General features: G+C 45.8%; 1 protein-coding gene across 1 annotated transcript; it reads left to right on the forward strand.

Moving 5' to 3' along the window:
- The first annotated feature begins 4,067 nt into the window (after nucleotides 1-4,067).
- LIPG (lipase G, endothelial type) lies at nucleotides 4,068-20,087 on the forward strand. Its single transcript, XM_029910905.1, has 10 exons — nucleotides 4,068-4,378; nucleotides 6,365-6,561; nucleotides 8,874-9,053; nucleotides 10,239-10,350; nucleotides 13,725-13,949; nucleotides 14,435-14,677; nucleotides 15,275-15,395; nucleotides 16,113-16,331; nucleotides 16,941-17,045; nucleotides 18,689-20,087. The coding sequence occupies exons 1-10, from the start codon at nucleotides 4,285-4,287 to the stop codon at nucleotides 18,708-18,710; spliced, it is 1,518 nt and encodes a 505-aa protein (XP_029766765.1). The 5' UTR covers nucleotides 4,068-4,284; the 3' UTR covers nucleotides 18,711-20,087.
- Nucleotides 20,088-20,630: the final 543 nt, after the last annotated feature.

A 20,630-nucleotide genomic window follows, 5' to 3' on the forward strand; every position in this document is an offset into this window, starting at 1 on the left:
TTATTGGAATACCTCCCACTCCTACTGTTGTGCCATTAATTTCAATAATAAATACCCTGCTAACCCCAAGTAGCCCAAAGCCATCATACTCGCAAGAGAATGACTTGTTTGTTTGTGACTAAAGTAAAACACCTAAAGATGGCTTGGCCTGCAGAGAGTTAGTCCCAGTACAGAACCCAATCCACACTTCTTCCCTGCTTTCCTGGTTGTCTATTATATAGTTAGGCCCAAGCTAAGAAGTTCTTATACTGACCTGGATCCAAAGTTCAGGAGGGGCCATTCAGACCCAGCGTTCCACTTTTGCCCCATCTGTAAGGTTAATGAGACAGGTTTATAGTTATAAGAGAGAATAATGTGCAGATCGATTTGGAAATGTACATGCATTATCTGGCTAACTAAATGCACTAGTGCTGGGTAAGGGACTGTTTTGTTCTGTGTTTGTACAGCACCTAGCACAATGGGGACCTGGTCCATGACTAGGGTTCCTATGTGGTGTGGTCACACAAATAATAGGCCTGAGATATTGAACAGTTTATCTAGTGTTAATGAATGAAGTTCCTTGGTGGGAGTTTGAAGTAGCTTGTGAGTTCACTTTCAGCCCCATTCACACAGATTGTTGCTGTTTATTTCCCATTAAAAATTTCAATCTAGATATATTACTCGGACCCTCTGAAGTTCTTTGATCTTTTTGATGTGATTTCACAGGACCCTCGCTTTTCACTTAGCACTTATGTGGCATGGTTTATTCATAGACCTCACAGTGTTTAACAAAGGGAAGACAAGTGTCACCCCCATTTTACAGAGGGGGAAACTGAGGCACAGAGGTGGCAAGGCCAAATTTTTGAAAAGTGGCTTCTGATTTCAGATGCCTTACTTGAGACACCTTAAAGGCCTGATTCTGGGCATTGCTGAGCCCCTATAGCTCTGAGTGACTTCAACCGGAGTACAGCACCTGTGTAAATCAGATCATGTGTGTCATTGGTGGGCACCCAAAAATGGAGACACACTAAATGTGAGGCCACTTTTGACAAACTGGCCTTGCCTCAGGACACACAGCGAGTCAGTGGCAGAGCATGGAGTAGAAAATAGATCTCCTGGAAGGGCTTTAAATGGCGAGAGGGAACGGTTTGGAAAGTGCATGTAAATGTCGAGAGGGTAACGATTTGGAAAGTGCCTGGGGGAGGCAATTCCGTGTGAAAGGTGGCATGGAAATAAACAGTGTTGGTTTTCCGAGTAGAATACACTCCCCCCACCTCAAAACTTAACTCTCTTCCTGTCTTTTCAGCGGGGAGCTCTACTCTGGGTTTACAGATGGATGACAGGTCAACCCCCGCCTCTCAGGACAGGGCTGAGATGAGGAGAGTAGACATTTCTCCAGCCCATTCAGGTTACTGAGGGGAGGGGTCACTGCAGATAGTATTTTTGGTCCATGCATTAATACTGTGTCCAAGCCCCTAACTTCAGAATTAGCCCCTCCAGCACAAGGCCCACATTCCATATTCCACTGAGGCAGCCAGGAATTACTCTGCCGCAATTATTCCTCCTCCTTTCCCTCCATTCTCATATAGTCTTTGCTGTGGGAAAGCTAACTGCAGTGAATGGTGGTGGGATCTATGTGTAGCCCTTCAGCCAGGTTCAATATCTTGGGGTTCCTTTTCACCAATACAACACAGAACCGGCTCAAGCCCCCACTCAGTAACCTGGGAAAATTATTCACCACCCCTGGGTGCCTCTGAGAGGCAATACTTCCCCTCTTGCAAGCACAGAGTCTGAGTGTAGAAAATAAACTTTTAATGAAAGGAGGGAAGTCACCCAGCATTAATTAGGGAAAATACCACAAGCGGGATTCATAATCACGAAACTGTGAGCAAAACGCCCACCCCAGAGTACGTTGGGCAGCGTCTTTTGCCTCAGGTTCTTGAGTCCAACAACCAAAAGGGCCTTTAACGTGCCCCCGCATTCTCCCTCCACCACATCCCACTCACAGTGGTTGCCCTTGGTCAGCGAAGACTCAGAGTTCAGAGCTGTATCTGCTTGAGTTCAACTCCCACCCTGTGGGGGTTGGAAGTGAGAAGGCACCTTGCTCGCTCTTCCATCTGAGCGCTTGCTCTGGTGTCGCCACCCCACTGGTCGCTCCGACCCACTGGCAGGGTAACCCAACAACACAGCTCCTGTCTGCTCATACCTAGGCAGAGTGGGTGTGTTCATGTAAATACAGTCTGGTCCTGAGGTATTTTCCCGTCCCTGGCTCCTCATTAGCTGTCAGGGGAGAGTTCATTCAGACCCTGCATACATATAGTTATTCCCCTCCTTCTGGAGCAATTCCAGTCTTGGACCAGCTAAACCTCCCTTGCTGCAATTTAAGCCCATTGCTTCTTGTCCTATCCTCAGATGTTAAGGAGAATAATTTTTCTCTCTCCTCCTTGTAACAACCCTTTTATGTACTTGAAAACTGTTATGTCCCCTCTCAGTCTTCTCCTCTCCAGACTAAACAAACCCAATTTTTTTTTCAATCTTCCCTCACAGGTCATGTTTTCTAGACCTTTAATCATTTTTGTTGCTCTTCTCTGGACTTTTACCAATTTGTCCACATCTTTCCTGAAATGTGGCACCCAGCACTGGACACAATGCTACAGTTGAGGCCTAAGTAGAGAGAGTAGAACAGATTAATTACTTCTCATGCCTTGCTTACAACACTCCTGCTAATACATCCCAGAATGACGTTTGCTTTTTTTGAAACAGTGTTACACTGTTGTGTTGTCTCATATTTAGCTTGTGATCCACTATGACCCCCAGCTCCCTTTCCGCAGCACTACTTCCTAGGCAGTCATTTCCCATTTTGTGTGTGTGCAACTGACTGTTCCTAAGTGGAGTACTTTGCATGTGTCCTTATTGAATTTCATCCCATTTTCTTTAGACCATGTCTCCAGTTTGTCCAGATCATTTTGAATGATAATCTTGTCCTTCAAAGCACTTGCAACCCCTCCCAGCTTGGCATAATCCGCCAACTTTATAAGTGTCCTCTCTATGCCATTAAATCATTGATGAAGATATTGAGCAGAAGCGGACCCACAACTGATCCCATGGTGACAGGTGCACTTGGAATATGTAGACAGACATAGACTACCAGGGTTGGAAGAGACCTCGGGAGGTCATCTAGTCCAACCCCCTGCTCAAAGCAGGACCAATCCCCAGACAGATTTTTGCCCCAGATGGCCCTCTCAAGGATTGAGCTCACAACCCTGGGTTTAGCAGGCCAATGCTCAAACCACTGAGCTATCCCTCCCCCATGGGGGCAATGGATCAGGAAGTAGCTTGGGGGGGGGGAGAGGGAGGAGAGAAGCAGGCAAGGAGTCAGGTGGAGAAGGCAGTGGCATAGGGAGGGGGGGAGGTAAGGGTGTTGCTGGGAGTCAGAAAGCAGCACTGTGGCAGGGAGGAAGCAGTAAAGCACCAGGGCTGGCTCAAGCAACTCTGGGACCCCCCCGCAAAGCCACTCATTGGGCTGCAGCGCCCAAGTCTCCCTAAGTAGAAGTCTAAGCAGAGTCTCCTTCTCCCCACGCCAGCCTCCTTTCCCAGAGCAGCTGCGGAAAGGAGAAGGACTCACTCAGCCCCGCGGGGAAAGCGAGCGCCTCCCACACGCGGAGGAGCAGTCCCTGGAGGTGTCCTGTTACACAGGACAAGGGGGGGACAACTGTGATGCGCCCCCGCCTATGAGAAAAGGAAAGATCCCGCTGCCACCCCCGGGCCCAGGACACCACGGGGCAGCTCGGGCCCCGCGTGGCTGCACGTCTGGCAGCCGCCGCCGCCAATGCCATGCGGCTCCCCAGTCGCTCTCCTGACTCGTTCCGCCGCTCGCCGGGGGGGGGGGCCCGGCTTCATTCAGAAGATTTGGAGCGCTGCCGCCCCGCGTCTGTGGAGGGTGTGACCAATCGGATCCCGCAGCCATGAATAAATTAGTCAAGCCCATCTGGCCATGGGTCAGGTGACTCCCAATCCCCGACTTTAACAACTACCCCCCAGCCCGCCTCTTGGCAGGAGCAACGCTTCACCGGCAGCACTAGGCGCCTTGCAGTTGCTCTTCTCGCTTTCCCCTTTTCTTTCTCTCCTCTCCTCTCTCTCTCTTTTTTTTAAACTTGCTACGTTCTCTTTCCTTCTTCTAGGGGAGGGACGCTAAGAAGCGCTGTGCCTCTGTCCCCCCAGCTCTGATTGGAATAGGGCCAGCAGCAGTAAGAGAGAAAAGACCCCCCCACACACAAAAAGAAGAGATCCTGACTTGTTTAAGCAATGAGAAGCTCTGCTTTCCTGCTGTGCATTGGACTCGTATATTGCATTGCAGCGAGGGACTCCGCACCGGGTGCAAAGGAAGAACTGCTGAAAGGTAATTTACACCAGAATTTACTGTAAGGATCGGTGCAACAGTTGTTTCATTGACTTAACGCATGGATTAGGCATCAAACTACAGTCAGATTCCAGTCATTTATGTGCCCCACTTATAACTCCATGTTGATTTTAACTTATTCTTGTCTATGCTCCTTTGGTTGTTACAGTACCTCCTTTCATACTTTTTTGTAGGGGTTATTAAATATGCTGGTATTGTAAAAATAAAGTTCATATAAATTTGGTTTAACATAATGGTTTCGTTCAGGTGGATTTCTCCTACCAACAACAGTCTTGATTAATAGATACATACGAGGCACTAAAGTTTCAGATTTAAGGGGATAACTGCTGTGAGAGGTTGCTCTATTACTGTAATAGCAAACATCTTAAGAGAAAACTTGCTGTGTGATTTCTTTTGAAGTATTTGACAAGACTAGTGTGTAGAAAGCTGGTACACGCATCATACAGTGTAGGCATGGGGTAGGAAATAGAAGTAGTCTTTTTCAGCTGAATGGGTAGACGAGCTAGTGCTCTAGGAATGTATGAAAGTTCCCCCTGAACGTTAGAAATATTTTACTCACTCTACAAGCTTTAAGGCATAAGCAATAGTCTCTAGCATCCCTAACTAACTGTCACTTCTTTCTTTGGAAGCCTGGATGCAGGAAACCTGTTAGACATTCTCACATACACACGTTTTCATAGCTAGTTCTGCTCACGTGTTCTCATGAGCTGCGGAGTCCTGGTGCATTCTGTAACATGACAGAGACAAGGAAAATGGCATGTTGAGGTGATCAAGACACACGTAATCTCATGTTAACGTGTGCTTGATCCTACGTGTTAGCTGTAAGATGCTAGTAAAGGCACAGAGGTCTAAAGCAGGTGTACTTCCACTGAAGTCACAGGAGTGGCACGAGGGCTGGATTTCCTTTCAGTTTATAAAAGTTGCACTTACAGTAAGACTAGACACCAATTTTGAAATGAAATTAAACTGATTCAGTGTCAAATATAGCACTTGTTGCTCCACAAAAACCCAGCTGTTAATCACCCCCTGCCTCCACTTCAAGTTCAGATGGGAAGGTGAAAGGCAAATTCTGTAACTAACCCTTTCTCCGAACTGCCATCAAAGTCAATGGGGATTTTGTGCTAATAAGGGCTGCAGCATTTTCCATGGATAATTAGATTTTGGAAGGTCAATAAATTTTGGCTATGCTCTTGAAAGCCAATCAACATTATCTACTCTGCATAACTGACTTACACTAATTAAATGGACAGCACAGTATCCCCCCATGGCATCCTTCTGGACACCCCCCTTCCCACCCCTCCCCTCCTGTAATGTCTGTGAATTCCAAACCAAACTACTGTGGCTAGCAGACTGAAGTGACTGGGCAGCTCACCAATCTGTAATCAGGATAGTTTGCTGTAATTGAACTTCACCCAGGATCTCCTACACAGTATGGCAAAGTGGCTGAAGTCCCAATCTTCCATTAAAGAAGCCCCAGGCCTCAGAAAAGTTTGGATATTACCGAGAAACCTGTTTTCCAAAACTTTAGAAGAACACGGCATGAAGCTTCTTGCTTTGACAGAACAAAAGCCAGCTGCTGAGCTGGAAAATGCTGCTCTACTGGATGCAGGATAAGTAGGGGGATGTAGTGTCTGACTTCGAATCACTTGCAGAGGATGTAGACAAGGGCATTTAAGGAAGTTGAGGTATCCTCCCTATGCAGCTGTCTCTGAAACTACATGCCGGCTGGTATCTTTTAGAGGTATCTTGTGTAAGCCAGAAAATCACCTCCCCTTCTTCAAATTGAAGAAGTGGAGAATCTGATTTCCCATCTCCCAGCCTTCATTTGATACCAAAAGGGCAGCAAACAAACTCTTAAAATACTCCTACTTCTCTGTGTTTAAAAAATAAAACCCTACTTTGCACTTACTTTGTTGAATCAGACCATAAAAGTAGTAACCATGCACCCTGCTGATCTGTCTCCAGATGACACTATTGCTGAGCTGCTGAAGAAAGAAAAAGAACTTGCACAGGCTCAAAAACTACAAGTGAAGTTTAATCTTCGCTCCTCCACAGTTCCAGGGGGTGAAGGCTGCTTTCTCTCCATAGGCCAAGACAAATGTTTAGAGGACTGCAAATTCAATTTGACAGCTAAAACCTTCTTTATTATTCATGGATGGACAGTGAGTATGGGGAATTCTGTGTAGCTCTAGGCACTACTTAGTTTTCTTTGTGCTCTTTAATTGGGCAGCACAAATGGCTCTAACAATATTATTTGGTATGCTTGAGTTTCCATGCATGTGTCTGTGTCTAGAACAGAGGTGACCCCTAGAAGGGGTGTGTGGGGGGGTCAAGTGCCCAGAGGCAGATTAAGATTTATTGGGGTCCTGAGCACAAAGAACATTTGGGCCCCTCCACATCTCCTCCCCCTTCCTGCCACGGGGCCCCGTCCCCCGCTCACTCCCTTCCCCCAAGGCCCCGCCCCCGGCCTGGCTGGAAGCTGGGGCCGTGGTAACAGCTGCCTAGGGAGCCCAGGCTATTATGGGGAGCCCTTGACCTTTCACCTTCCCTGAGTGGGACGCCCTGGGTGGCAGGGACACAGGCCGGGGGCTCCCAGGCACCTCAGCCCCAGGCCCAGGGAAGATGGAGGGCTCTGGGTTCCCCACAGCAGCCCAGGCTCCCTGGGCAGCTCTTATCACAGCCTAGGGTGGTGGCCCCCAAACTGTGGGGTGTGTCCCCTTAGAGGGTCACAGAGGAACATTGGGGGATACAGTGAGGCTGGGGGAGGCACAGTGGGGCTTGGCTCAGCCCCCAAAGGGGAGGGGTGGGAGCGCCACCCAGCCCTGCTCTGCCCCCAGCTCCGCTCTGGCCCCACCCCAACCCCAGCTATGGCTCTGCTCCCAGCTGCGGCTCCGCTCCTGGCTGCGCCCCAGCCAGACCTCTGGCCATGCTGCCGACCGCGGCCTCACTCCCAGCTCCTGACCGCAGCTCCTGGCCTCAGCTTGGGGGAGGGGGGGGAGGGGCATGGACCATGGATGGGGAGGAGGGGGACGACCAGAAAAGTTTGGGGACCCCTGGCCCAGGGTGACCATATGTCCTGTTTTGGCCCTGGGTGTCCCAACTTTTTTGGCAAAATTGGGCATTTGTCTCCCCCCCCCCCCCTTTGCTCTTGCCAACTGATCACCAGTTGGCAAGACCAAAGGGGACAAATGCCCAGTTTTTCCCAAAAAGGGGCTACGAGAACGGGGGTGACCGGCAGGATCAGACCAGCCCTTGGCGGGGGAAAGGCGGCCTTGGATCAGCGGCTCGGGATATCTCTGCATGGCGGGAGGGGCTCAGGCAGCTCCAAGCTGGGGGAGTAGCAGAGGGGGGGAGGAATATACTCTCTACCACAGGCTCCTCTTCTGGCCTGGCCTGGTCTGGGGGTGGGGCCTCGGGGGGGGGGGGGGAGGAGGGGGAAGCAGAGGAGCTGAGGGGGGAAGAAAGTGCCAGCGCTCCTGCGTGGCCTCCAAATTGTCCAGGGCACCCTGGGCCTGTGCGGTAATCTGCCACTGCAAGTGCCCCCCCAGATTGGCCTTCTGAGGATGGGGAGGGAGAGGGGCTCCCCGCAACATGTTCAGACGCTCTCCCCGGCAGCCAGGTGGCAAGCGGAAGGGAGCTGCTTCTGCATGAGAGAGCCTGGCTTGGAGGCAGAGGCGGCTCACTTCTTGCCCAGGCTCGGCTGCCGGGGACAAGAGCTGAGCGAGCCGGAAACATGCCAGGGCGGAAAGGGGCTCTGGCTTGCTTGTCCCTTGTCCCCGGCAGCCAAGCCCGGGCAGGGAGTGAGCCATCGCTGCTTCCCAGCCAGGCTCTGTGCCAGGGAGAGCAGCCAAACGTGTGGGGGGGTGGGGTGAGGAGGCGCAGGGAGAGAAGGACAGAGGCCCTTCCACCCCCCCACAGATAACATGGGGCGGGGAGAGCTCCATGACCCAGGCTGGGGGGAAGGAGGTGTCATTGGGCAGAGGAGATGTGGGGCGGTCATGTGTCCTCCTCTTTAGATTGTGCCCCTCCCCCACCAGTATGCGGAGGCACAAGTCGTCTCTGGTGTAGAATATACAGGATACTGTACTTTTCGTGTTCTGTACTGTGCAACCTCCTACTCCTTATGCTTGAAGGCATAATTTGAGGTAGTGATGCAATGTTGCTAGCACTCATAAGAACTCTGCAAAATCATACTGACCTGCCCGTGTCTTTTATTCTCATTTTACATTTGTGCCACATGAAGCTGACCAAAGAAATCAAACTTTCTAAATGAAAGCGTGGAGACACTGTTCAAAAGCAGACTTCCTTTTATAGAGGTAGTAGCAAAGTGCGGGATACAAGCACTGGTGCCTAATGAAAGCTGGAACTGTAAAAAGTTGACCATGTAAATTTTAAAGCGTATAAGGCTAACCTAATGGCATGTGTGTGTCCAGCTTTCTATGACCAGGAAGAACTAATATTTTCTCTCTTGTAGATGAGTGGCATGTTTGAAACCTGGCTGGAAAGCCTGGTGGCCGCTCTTCAGGCGAGAGAGAAGGATGCTAATGTGGTGGTGGTGGACTGGCTTGGACTTGCCCATCAGCTCTATACTGATGCTGTGAACAACACAAAGGTGGTTGGAAAGGCCGTTGCAAGGGTGCTCAACTGGTTACAGGTAAAACTTGTAATAATGGCCCCTGTGTTGTAGTGTACCGTATCGTTCAGTTTGCACACGGGAACAAAACGTATGCCAGTTCTAGCACTTCCGGAATGTGAAAGATGGTGGTGTAATTCTTGTCCTCAGTTCAGCGGCACGGTCAAGCACAAAGATGTGCCAAATTCAAACCTTGTGTAAGCATGAGCAACTCTTAAGTGATTCTGTTCCTGCTTTAGTGAAGATACATCTGCTTGCATTAGGATTGGAGTTCCGGTCAATGGGATGACCTTATCTAATGCTACAGACGAGCAGATATACAGTGCTTACTGAATTTAAAGTTTAGACTCTTCACTTGATGAAAACTAAGGCCCAAGTGTTCAAGCGGTGACCAGTGACTTGAGTGCCTCCATTTGCGGATGTCCAGATTGGGCATGTGTTCAGAGGTGCTGAGCAACAGTGCTGGAACTGGGGGAGGGGGGCATTTTTTAACATGGGTGTAGTTTGGGGGGCAGGGGGCAGTATCGCCCTCCAAACTGAGCTGATCCCCACCACAAAGCGCAGCCCCTGCCGGTGCCTCTCCACGCCTGCCCGAGGCTTGCAGTTTGGGGGGGTGCAATGCTGCCTCCTGGCCCCCCCAAACTATGCCCATATTAAAAAGTGAAGGGCATGGCCCTCTGGTCCCCCTCGTTCCAGTGCCGGTGGGCCCTCCCCACTTCTACAAATGTTCCAGTGCCCTTGGTGCTGAGCACCTACGGAACTAATTGACTTCAGTTGGAATTTGGGTACTCAGACCTCTGAAAAATCAGGCTCAAGATGTCAAGTTAGGCATCCAAAAATCAGTACAATTTCTGGAAAAAACAAAAGCTAACCTGCTAATGCTGCTACTAAGTTACTAAACCTGTAGGGCTACAAAGCAAAACTCTGAATGCACTGAAGCCCAGACTCATCACTCCAGATGGTATGCTTTGAAAAAACTTTTACTGTGGCTGAAGGCTAGAAACAAGAAGGGACTGACTAGTCTCCAAACTACTGAATCATCTTGCCAGTGTCTTGAGAAAACATAACAGTTGGAGGTATGATCCAAAACCACTTTTACACTGGGGATGTGTAGATCTGAACTTTCCAGTTTGAGTCCCTCTGCTAGATAGGAGTTATCAACTCTCTTGAAAATATGAACAAACTTAATTATCTCTACACTTGCAGGAAAAGCAGAACCTCCTGCTTGAGAACGTCCACTTAATTGGGTACAGTCTTGGTGCCCATGCTGCTGGATATGCTGGTAACTATGCACACGGAACAATAGGCAGAATTACAGGTAAGGCTGTCCTAAAACTACTACAATGCAATACTTTTGTCATCTCCTGCAATGTTAATAGGATTGTCAGAACCTCAAAATCCTAACTGCTTTGTTGAGATGTCTTACTCTGGGGTTAGTAATAATTAAAGTATCCAACTTTTCTTTTGTAATTCTCCAGTCAGACACTCCTCACTGATGGTTTTTCTTGCATCTTAAGGATATTAAACAAAGACGATTGCTCCAATTCTATCTCCCACTTATTGCCAAAAAACCCCCAAACCCTTGGTGGATTTTTTTTTTTTTAATCCTGACACTTTCTCATGAACGTGAGACTGCTGGCACAGACTGGCATCAGGTCCCACCTAGGTGTGCAAGCTAAACTCTGATTCACTCAAATGCCCTCAGACACATCTCTGCTATCAAAATTCTAAATCTCGGAGTAGACATGGCTTACAAGCTAGCCTAAGCGAGAGAGCCATTTGCTTCCCTTTTGGCCAACATCAGATTTTAAACTCTGCCCTTCCTTTGTGAAGAGCTACTGTGTCCCTCCATGACTCGCTTCCTAGTAAAGTGCCATTGGTTCAGAAAGCCAGTACTCTAAAGAGAAACTTTCATCTTTCCATGTGGAATGATTTGGATCTTGTACAGATTATTTGGAAACATGGTGGGGAGGGCCACATTGAGAACAGGACGTTCCCCGCAATAAAGTGTATAGCTTAATTACCTGCTACAGTAGGGATAAGATATGCATCTCCCCATAAACACTTGCAACAAAGCTAATATAAATGACAGGGGAAAGCAGGTAATACCACCATTTGAATAAACTAGTACTTAAAGTTAATAAACAGTGGAAATTTACATTTCCACCTGGTGAACTCCAATTGTCAATAGTCCTCAATTAAGAGACAACTAGGCTAATTTTTATTAGATAAGGCAAAATAGGGGAGTGGGTAGTAGTGGCTTATAACTAGGGCCCTACCAAATTCATGGCTATGAAAAATGTGTCTCGGACTGTGAAATCTGGTCTTTTGTGTGCATTTACCCTATACTATGAAGATTTCAAAGGGGAAGACTGGTGTTTCTCAAGTTGGGGGGTCCTGACCCAAAACAGAGTACCCTTACTTCTGCGCTGCCTTCAAAGCTGGGTGGCCAGAGAGCGGCGGCTGTTGGCCGGGCACCCAGGTCTGAAGGCAGCACCATGCCCCCCTTACTTCTGCGCTGCTGCCTTCGGAGCTGGGCGGCCAGAGAGTGGCGGCTGCTAACGAGGGCCCAGCTCTGCAGGCAGCAGCGCAGAAGTAAGGGTGGCTATACCATACCGTGCCATCCTTGCTTCTGCTGGTGGCAGCTCTGCCTTCACAGCTGGGCTCCTAGCCAGCAGCCACCACTCTCCAGCTGGCCAGCTCTGAAAGCAATGCAGCCGCCAGCAGCTGCACAGAAGTAAGGGTAGCAGTATTGCAACCCCCCGCCCTACAATAACCGTGCGAACCCCCCCCCCCCCAAATCCTTTTTGGGTCAGGACCCTTACAATTACAACACTGACATTTCAGATTTAAATAGCTGCACTCATGACATTAACGACTTTTTAAATCCTCTGACCATGAAATTGACTAAAATGGACTGTGAATTTGGTAGGGCCCTATTTATAACCAGGTCCCTCACGTTAAAAATTGCCAAAGTGCAGGATGGTTCAGACAAAACATTCTGGTTTTGACCCATCTTTAGTTCTTAGTCTTAGCCAGCTACTCTTGTCTAGACCTTATTACCTTAAAGAAACTTCCTATTGTCCGAGGTATCAATATGGAATTACTAATACGAATTTGGATCCCTTGAACACTGGGAAAGGTCAATCGTTCAGATTTTCTTCACTACCTCTCTCTCTTCTTCCTCACCAGTCTCTCCTCGGCCAATTTACCTTCTGGAGTCTGCAGTGGTTCCTCTCCCCTATAGAAATTCATGCTTCATATAGACTGTCTACTGTGCCCCTCCCATACTAATGAACCTGTCTCCAAGTCACATGTCTTATGCCCCTACATGAAAATCTCAACTAACACACCTACCCCTAGAAGTTACCTTGTGTTGGAGTTACTATTTATGCAGGGTATTACTACAATGCTAATTTAACCATAAATTCCTTTATTAAATCCAAAGGCCAAATGGTATTTATACAATTGCTGTAAATATGCCTAAATAAGATATTACATCCAAACAGTAACAAAATGTTGATAAGCATTTGATCAAGATACTACAACAGGCTAAACCCAGGAATGCTTAAATCCATATTAGTTGGCTCCAATGTGGTCAGGCAGGTATTCGCAATGAACCCTTTAAGAGTTTACTTTTTTATAGCCTTTAACAAGAGATGTCATTGCCAATTACTGACGTCAGCTAAAAACAAATTTGAGACCGTTTACCCTCACTTCCAGTCTCAGTCCAGATAAGATTTACAACCACCTTTCTCCAAGGCTATTCCTCTCCTCCTCCTTTCTGACAAACATTTTTTTTCTGTTGCACCTGGGTTCACATAGGCCCTAATTTTTGAGATTACACTGGTATATGGGGTGGGAAGATCCATGTTGGCTCATTTTAAGACAGAGAATCTGTCTTATTTAAAACCATCTGCAGTCACCGCTATCAGTCAGAGACCTTCTTTTTAGAAACTTCCCGCACCTGCCACCCTCCCTACTTATAACTCATTACTTTCAAGGCCTCTCTTAGTTGCTAGTTAGGGCCTTTCTTTACAACACATTTCTTTAACCAAATTTAAGCTAAACTTTAATCCTCTAGTTTTATATTCATTCTACACCATGTGAAGGGATAATAAAGTGTCCTACAGGGTAAAGGCCTTCACTTGTTCAATCCACTGCTCACTCACAGCTCCTATTGAAGTTCAGATTTAGCCCTGAATACTTAAGCAGTAAGAGTGACGCATTTCAGAACTGTATCAACACAAACGTCCTCCTTTCATGACATGAATAATGGCTAAAGATAAATGACCAGCTTTCTCTCCTGGTGATCAGACACCTTGTGGTGCTACCTGCTCTGGTGTGCCACACCATTGGACCCCTCTAATACAGACTCACAAGTGCCTAGTGGCTGGAGTGTCCAGCACCATGGAGATTTCACAATTTTTTATTTTTTTTTTATTTTGGACTTCTGTTCTTTGTATCACAGCTTCTAACAGCAGCAGTTTTGAAGAAATGTCCCTTAATAGCTTGAAGATTCCAGATACTAATGCACACTCTCACTCCATGTGACATTGATTGAATGAAAAAACTTTATACTTGGTTTTCTAGATTGTACTCTGTGGGGTAGGGTCTGGTTGTGTCACCCTCTGCTAGGAAAGTACCTAGCAGATTTTTTGCTGCTGCTTTATTGTACGCTCTGCTTAACAGGCTTGGATCCAGCTGGCCCTATGTTTGAAGGAGCTGACCCTCACAGACGTCTCTCCCCTGATGATGCAGACTTTGTGGACGTTCTTCATACATTTACGAAGGAAACACTGGGTGTCAGCATTGGGATCCAGATGCCTGTGGGTCACATTGACGTCTATCCCAACGGGGGAGATTTCCAGCCTGGTTGTGGATTAAGTGATGTTTTGGGAGCAATCGCATATGGGAGTAAGTTCTTATTTTTTCCTATTTAATAATTGACGGGGGGGGGGGAAGAAGAGAAGAGACACCCACCTTACATAGGCAGGTGTATTGAAATAATAGTTACAACCTAACAAGAGGTAGTTTTCCATCTAAGCTGTCTTTAGACTGCCCTCTCCTCTTGAAATCAGTAAATCTGGTAAGTCTGGTGTTAATCATCATGAGCTGAAAGATGAATTTTTACTCCAGGCCACATTATACTGGCTTTGAAGTCTTGCCTTCCATCTCTGCAGCTAAATGTGTTTGAACAAAAAAGTCTGTCAGCTTTAAATGTAGTGTATTAACATCTCGTTGTTTTTAATTGAAAAGGTGGTTTTGGTCAGACTTAACTTTTGTGTTGAACTACAATTAATCTAACTCACTAACTTGTGCAGCAGATGGTAGGTGTTGGGGTGGTGAATGCTAAATTGCTGAAGTCTATCTCCCCCCCACAACTTTCTCTATTGAGCTAGATATTGGGGACGTTGTTAGATGTGAACATGAGCGAGCTGTACACCTCTTCGTGGACTCCCTTGTGAACCAAGATAAGCAGAGCTTCGCCTTTCAGTGCACTGACTCCAGTCGTTTCAAGAAGGGAATCTGCCTGAGCTGCCGAAAGAACCGCTGCAACAGCATTGGCTACAATGCCAAGAAAATGAGGAACAAAAGGAACAGCAAGATGTACTTAAAAACCAGAGCGGATATGCCTTACAGAGGTAGCGTTTTTTTAAGCTACTGGGTTCATAACTTTAGAGAGGACATAATAATTTTGTCAGAGATGAGTGGGTTATCTCCCTCTGTTTCAGAATGCTTGAATTCAGATTTAGAATTTGGAGGGCTTAACAGAAACTAAAATAGAACAGATGTGTAACAGATAGTGACGATAAAAGCAACCTTCACTAATACACATATGCATAAAATCTGCTTCAGGGTAGCAAGACAGCAACATTTAGTATTAAGGAAGAACGTTCAAGCTCCACCTCCCCACTAAAACAAATGTTTCCCTGACTACTTCTATAAGAGGACTCTTTCAACAGTGTTCCTCTGTGTGGGGACGGTAGAAGATTGCTATGATTCTGCTGCAACACAAGGCTCAGGGAGTACTCGAAGAGTAGAATGGTCCTAGAGTTCCATCTGTGGCTGAGTAATTATCGGCTTTCTAATCTGAGCTAAGGCTCATAGGCACCCATCAAGGCTACTTGTATGGGTGATCTTGTTTCTGCCAACAGGCACCATCTTGCAAACCATGACTTGTCATGGAATAAACAATGCCCTCTATTCACAAACTGGGCTCTGTGCTTGTCTCTCTTCAGTTTACCATTATCAGATGAAAATGCACATCTTCAGCTACAAAAGCTTAGGAGAAACAGAACCCACCTTCTCAGTTACCCTTCATGGTACCAATGGCGAGTCTCAACCCCTCTCTCTGGAAATGTAAGTGGAGTACAATTGACTCATCTCCCTGTTTTGATGAGGACAGTGGGAAGGACTCATGGGACTAGAAGCAACAGTTAACAATAAAAGTAGAATTAAGAGAGAATTATTGCTATTGTTGCAGTTGACTCTAATATCCAAAGATCTGCTGAATGATGGTAAAGCAGCAACCTAATTAGTGCCAGATGTTATTCTTGGGGAGATGAACTGCCATGTAGGAGACAGTAGATACACCCTGGGCTGTAAGGGGTAATGTGCCTTGTTTCCACTTTTCTTTTCTTTTCCCCACCAATCTTACCAAAGACCTTCCCTCTGCCTTGCATGATGAAGGATTTTTATGTGGTTTAAAAGCATCCCCCTGTAGTTTGTTCTTGGCAAAAAGCATTCCTCATCCAGGAGGATTACAAAAGGGGTGTATAGTTCCTTCACATCATCCTTATGGAGGAGTAAGTAAATTGTAACTGCATGTTGCCTTAGGCGGGATGGAAAAATGGAGGAGCCAAATATGAGACACCCCACAAGGATAACACTAAACCAGATAGCCAGAGTCACTTTCTTTAATCAAACCAGTAACAAACTAGAACCATGATCTTCAACTTCCTGTGTAGAATGCTTGATACTCTCTCAAACTCTTCTTTTCCCAACACAAGTGTCTGAGAAGTACAATAAGTTGCTTCATTAATGAGGAAGAATACTGAGTCTCTGCCTATTTTTCAGACTTGAGCAAATTGGCCTGAATTCTACTAGCCCCTTCCTGGTCTATACTGAAGAAGACATTGGTGACCTCTTAAGGATCAAGCTCACCTGGGAAGGATCATCTCAGTCTTGGTACAATCTGTGGAGAGAGCTCAAAAGTTACTGGTTCCGACCTGATAAATCTTCCAAGGAGCTGCAGATCAGACGTATACGTGTGAAGTCTGGGGAAACTCAACAGAAGTGAGTAGAGCAGTAGTTCTTTAGGGAACACTCATGACTTGGTGTGAGCTTGAGACTTCTGAATCAAGAGTGTTCAGATGTGTCAAAGACCGCAAGAAAAGTAACTAATTGCTGCTTAGTGAGGGAACTTTGATGGTTCAACCAATGCCTCTGTTAGATGGCACCCTGTAGCATGGCTTACAGTGGTGGACTTCCTGATGCTGCCTGTTAGAGAACAGGCTTTCTGTGAAGCTAATGAATTCAGAAGAATGTACATGCCGTGTCAAGGACTTGGCTTCTTACTGCCCCTTACATTACCTGTAAAGCACTAAACTAGAGAAGGAAACTAATTATTTTGAATGCCATTCAATAGCAGACTGATCACTGTTAAAACTAATACTCTAGAAGGGAGTGGTGCAACAGCATTCTTGAAATAGAAATGGCCCAAATCCGACACGAATTGCCTTCCTGGCAGTGAACAGTGCTAGAACTCTAGCTGACCCCTTCTCTGACTCTAGAAAAGAATGATGGCTATGTGTTCCATTTAGAAACTACTTGCAAGTTATTTATACACTTTGGAATCAGTTTGTATGTGTAATGTCTCCATGGCTTCTGACCTTTTCCTTTCAGGTTAACTTTCTGTGCAGAGGATCCTCAGCTGACCAACATATCTCCTGGTAAAGATCTTTGGTTTGTGAAATGTAGAGATGGATGGCCAACAAAAAACCAAACAAGGTAGGGTTTAATTAAATGCTTACCTTTTGAAATCCTATTGTCTAAGGCATTAGGCTATGTATAATGAGGACAAGTATAACCAGATTGACACTAAAATTTCAGTAAGTGGGGAGAAGTTTGAAACAGATGTTCTTAGTCTTGAGCAAGAAAGCTTAATAAAACTCAGTGGACTCCTAATTACTAAAGGTGTGTTAATGAAAACTCAGCTGGCCCATTTAGGGCTATATAACCCCTTCTACAAAGGAGGTACTCTAAACTCTAGTGCACCCTCGTGATCAGTTAGGATTGCTACTGCAGTGTGACTTTAAATCCATCGAGTGTTAAGTAGTGAGGATTTGATGACGCCAACTATCCTATGTTTATAAAAAAAAAAAAAAGGGTTCAAATTTGTTCTAGATACACTAGAGGTGAACTTGGTCTAGCATCTCTTGGCCTTAGTCCAAGCTGTAAAAGAAGAGTCTGTCCAACACTAACATTTTTGCATTTTGATTAAAGCTTTTGCAAACGCTGTAACAAAGCCCCGTGTAAAAAGTTTGCTTGCAGTTACCTCAGATGGCAGATTTCTGTCTTTGAGCAATCTCAGATGGTATCTAGTGCCAGATTTGACAGAAATAGTGAATTGCTCTTAGTGTTGCTACTGTGTGTATTAAGATTTTCACAAATGAAATTGTGCAAAGTCCAATATAAAATTCTCATGGGAAAAGAATTGGAGAATGTTGCTAGCTGAAACAAATACCCAGAGCTATCCCAGAAGGTACAAAGGCAGGCTGCAGTAATGCACTTCCCAGTAATGCCTACATAGCAGAAGGACAGCTGGCAAACCCTGCTCTTCCTCATGGTGTAGGTTCACTCCTGGAATTACTGCTTTGGGGCTGGAATCTACCACCCTTCCTCATGTGATGTAGTAGCTTACTTGACAAGTAAGCAGATGGAGTATTAATGGATGGGCAGAGTTAGGCCCTCAGGATATATCTACATTGCGATTAAACACCTGTGGCTGGCCCATGTCAGCTGACTTGGGTTTGTGGGGCTTGGGCTAAGGGGCTGTTTAATTGTGAGGTAGACATTCAAGTTTGGGCTGGAGCCTGGGCTCTGGGACCCTGCAAGGGGGAAGGTCCCAGGGCTCTGACTTCAGCCTGGTCTGAATGTCTACACCACAATTAAACAGCTCCTTAGCCTGAGTCAGTTGATATGGGCCAGCCACAGGTGTTTAATTGCAATGTAGATATACCCTCAGTGAGTTGGAGTTAGATTTGTAGGTCAAAGTATCAATCCATCCTTGAATACAATTGAATGTGCAGGCTCTAGAGTCAAAGATCTTAAACATATAGTTTGTCTGTTAGTAATTACACTTTTTGCCTTGCGTCACAGCCATCTGCAAGTCTGTCTAAATGCATGTTACACTTGGTACAAGTTGGAGTTCCCATAAAAGGTTCCAGCTCTCTGAAAGTTATTGTAGGAAAAGGTTCCAAATAGGACAAAATACTAAACTGCACCTAGTCTTCAGCCTGTCTCACCGGTCCATGGTTTGCTTTCTTACTAACCCATATGTTACAATTTTGAACTTAAAAATAAAAAAAGCAACCTTTGCATTTTACCAGGTATTTCTTCCTTTCATCCATTTCTCCCCATTCTTTCCTTAGATCAGCTTTGAATCTGCACTGAAGGTTTTTCTGAAGACTTGGACAAAAGGACCTAACTATCCAAAACATATGAGAAGACTACTGCAGAAAATTACATAGGTGGAGAGACATTTATGCAGTTTGTCTTAGTACCACTTACTATTCAGGACAGAAAACTCTGTCTTGAACTGATGCAAGCAATATTTCTGGTGAGGAGTGATCCATATGCATTCAGTTGCTGTCCTAGAATAACTTATTAAAATTACTAAACTCACCCTACTTAGGGGAGTCTGGTTTATGTGCATTAACCTACTTTTCCTGATCGGTGTTATGCTCTGCATAGTTCCAGTTTACTGGGACAATTGGGAATAGACTGTCAACAAAGTTGAGATAAATCTGTGCCTTGGTTCTAGTCTATGTGCCATAGAAGTCAAGGGGAAATTGAATAGCTGATGACAAAGCTACTGAGAATGCATGACAGTGTCTGTATAGCTTAGGAGTACTACAGAATCTAAAATTGCACTAAATGATGTGGAAGAATGGGTAGACCAAACCAGCAAAGGGTAAAAAGTCTAAGCACAAGGTAGTCTCTCCTCTAACTTCCATCTTCTCTCCATTCTGTCCTTTGCTTTTCCCAGAGACCATTACTGTAGATCTGCTGGATATTGTAGTACACATGGCTAATCTTGTAAAAAAGTCCAATACTCCATCCCACTCTGTTCTATAGAGAAAGCAGATCCAAATATGTACTGAAGTTATTGGCAGCTACTTTCCTTCAAAATGTTAAATGTCAGTATTTTATTTCAACAAGGACTATCCAGTACTTGCTTCATGCAGATTTTATCCTGAAGAATATAGAAGGGCAACAGCCATCTACTTACTGTATACTTGGAAGATATCTGTACTGCTTCAGGCAAACTTGACATTCAATGATATGTATTTTGAGGATGCATTCACCTCTGCAAACTGAACTTGAATGCAACTGTAGCAGCAAGGCACATTTTAAGATTTTGTGTGAGTATGTGCACACACATGCATTTGACAGGGTTTGGGTACTAATTTAACCTACAACATATAACCATGCTTCCCCCCCAAAAAAGTATTTTAAAGTTATTTTTATTCCATGATTCCAGAGAAGCTTGGTTTTGTAATGGAATTAATCTAATCCACTCTGCAGGAAACTACTGTTCTGACTAGGCCAGATTCTTGCAAGTACTCTCTGCTTGGCCAGAGGTGACCTGACTGTCTTTTCAGGGGTGGGGGCATTTTAATATATTTGGGATCACTCTTGGCTTTGGTGTTAAAGTGCAATGCTTTCTACACCAAAAGCTGCTATGCAGCCTGATGCTTTAAGTTATGAAGATCATCATCAGCCAGGTCTCTTTAAAGGGCCAACAAGAGTGTGTTAGTTGGGCTTCTTTCTTAGGGCTGGTCTACACTTACCCCCCAAATCGAAGTAAGGTACGCAAATTCAGCTACGTGAATAACGTAGCTGAATTCGACATACCTTACTTCGACCTTACCGCGGTTCAGACGCTGTCCACACGCGGCAGGCAGGCTCCCCGTCGACTTCGCGGTACTCCTCTCGCTGAGCTGGAGTACCGCAGTCGACGGGGATCACTTCCTGGTTCGATTTATCGCGTCCAGACCAGACGTGATAAATCGAACTCGGAACTTCGATCCGCAGCCGTCGAACTACCGGGTAAGTGTAGACTAGCCCTTAGTGTCTCATTCCAACCAAAGTTAAAATAACCATACACATTTGGAGAATAGTGTGATGTTTGTCTTGGTTATATACAGTCTTCAATAATTGAAGCCTCTGGTAACTATCTGTGATTTGTCGCCCATATATTTATACAGTGGTCTTGAAGCTCTATTTGTATATTACGGTTTTTGTACGACTTGGAACGCTATTTATTTCTCAAATGTACATATGTAAAAAGTTTAAACTTTGCTTTGGAGT

The sequence above is a fragment of the Terrapene carolina genome, unplaced genomic scaffold, assembly GCF_002925995.2.
Source record: "Terrapene carolina triunguis isolate 2854851 unplaced genomic scaffold, T_m_triunguis-2.0 Scaffold69, whole genome shotgun sequence".
Lineage (NCBI taxonomy): Eukaryota > Metazoa > Chordata > Testudines > Emydidae > Terrapene > Terrapene triunguis.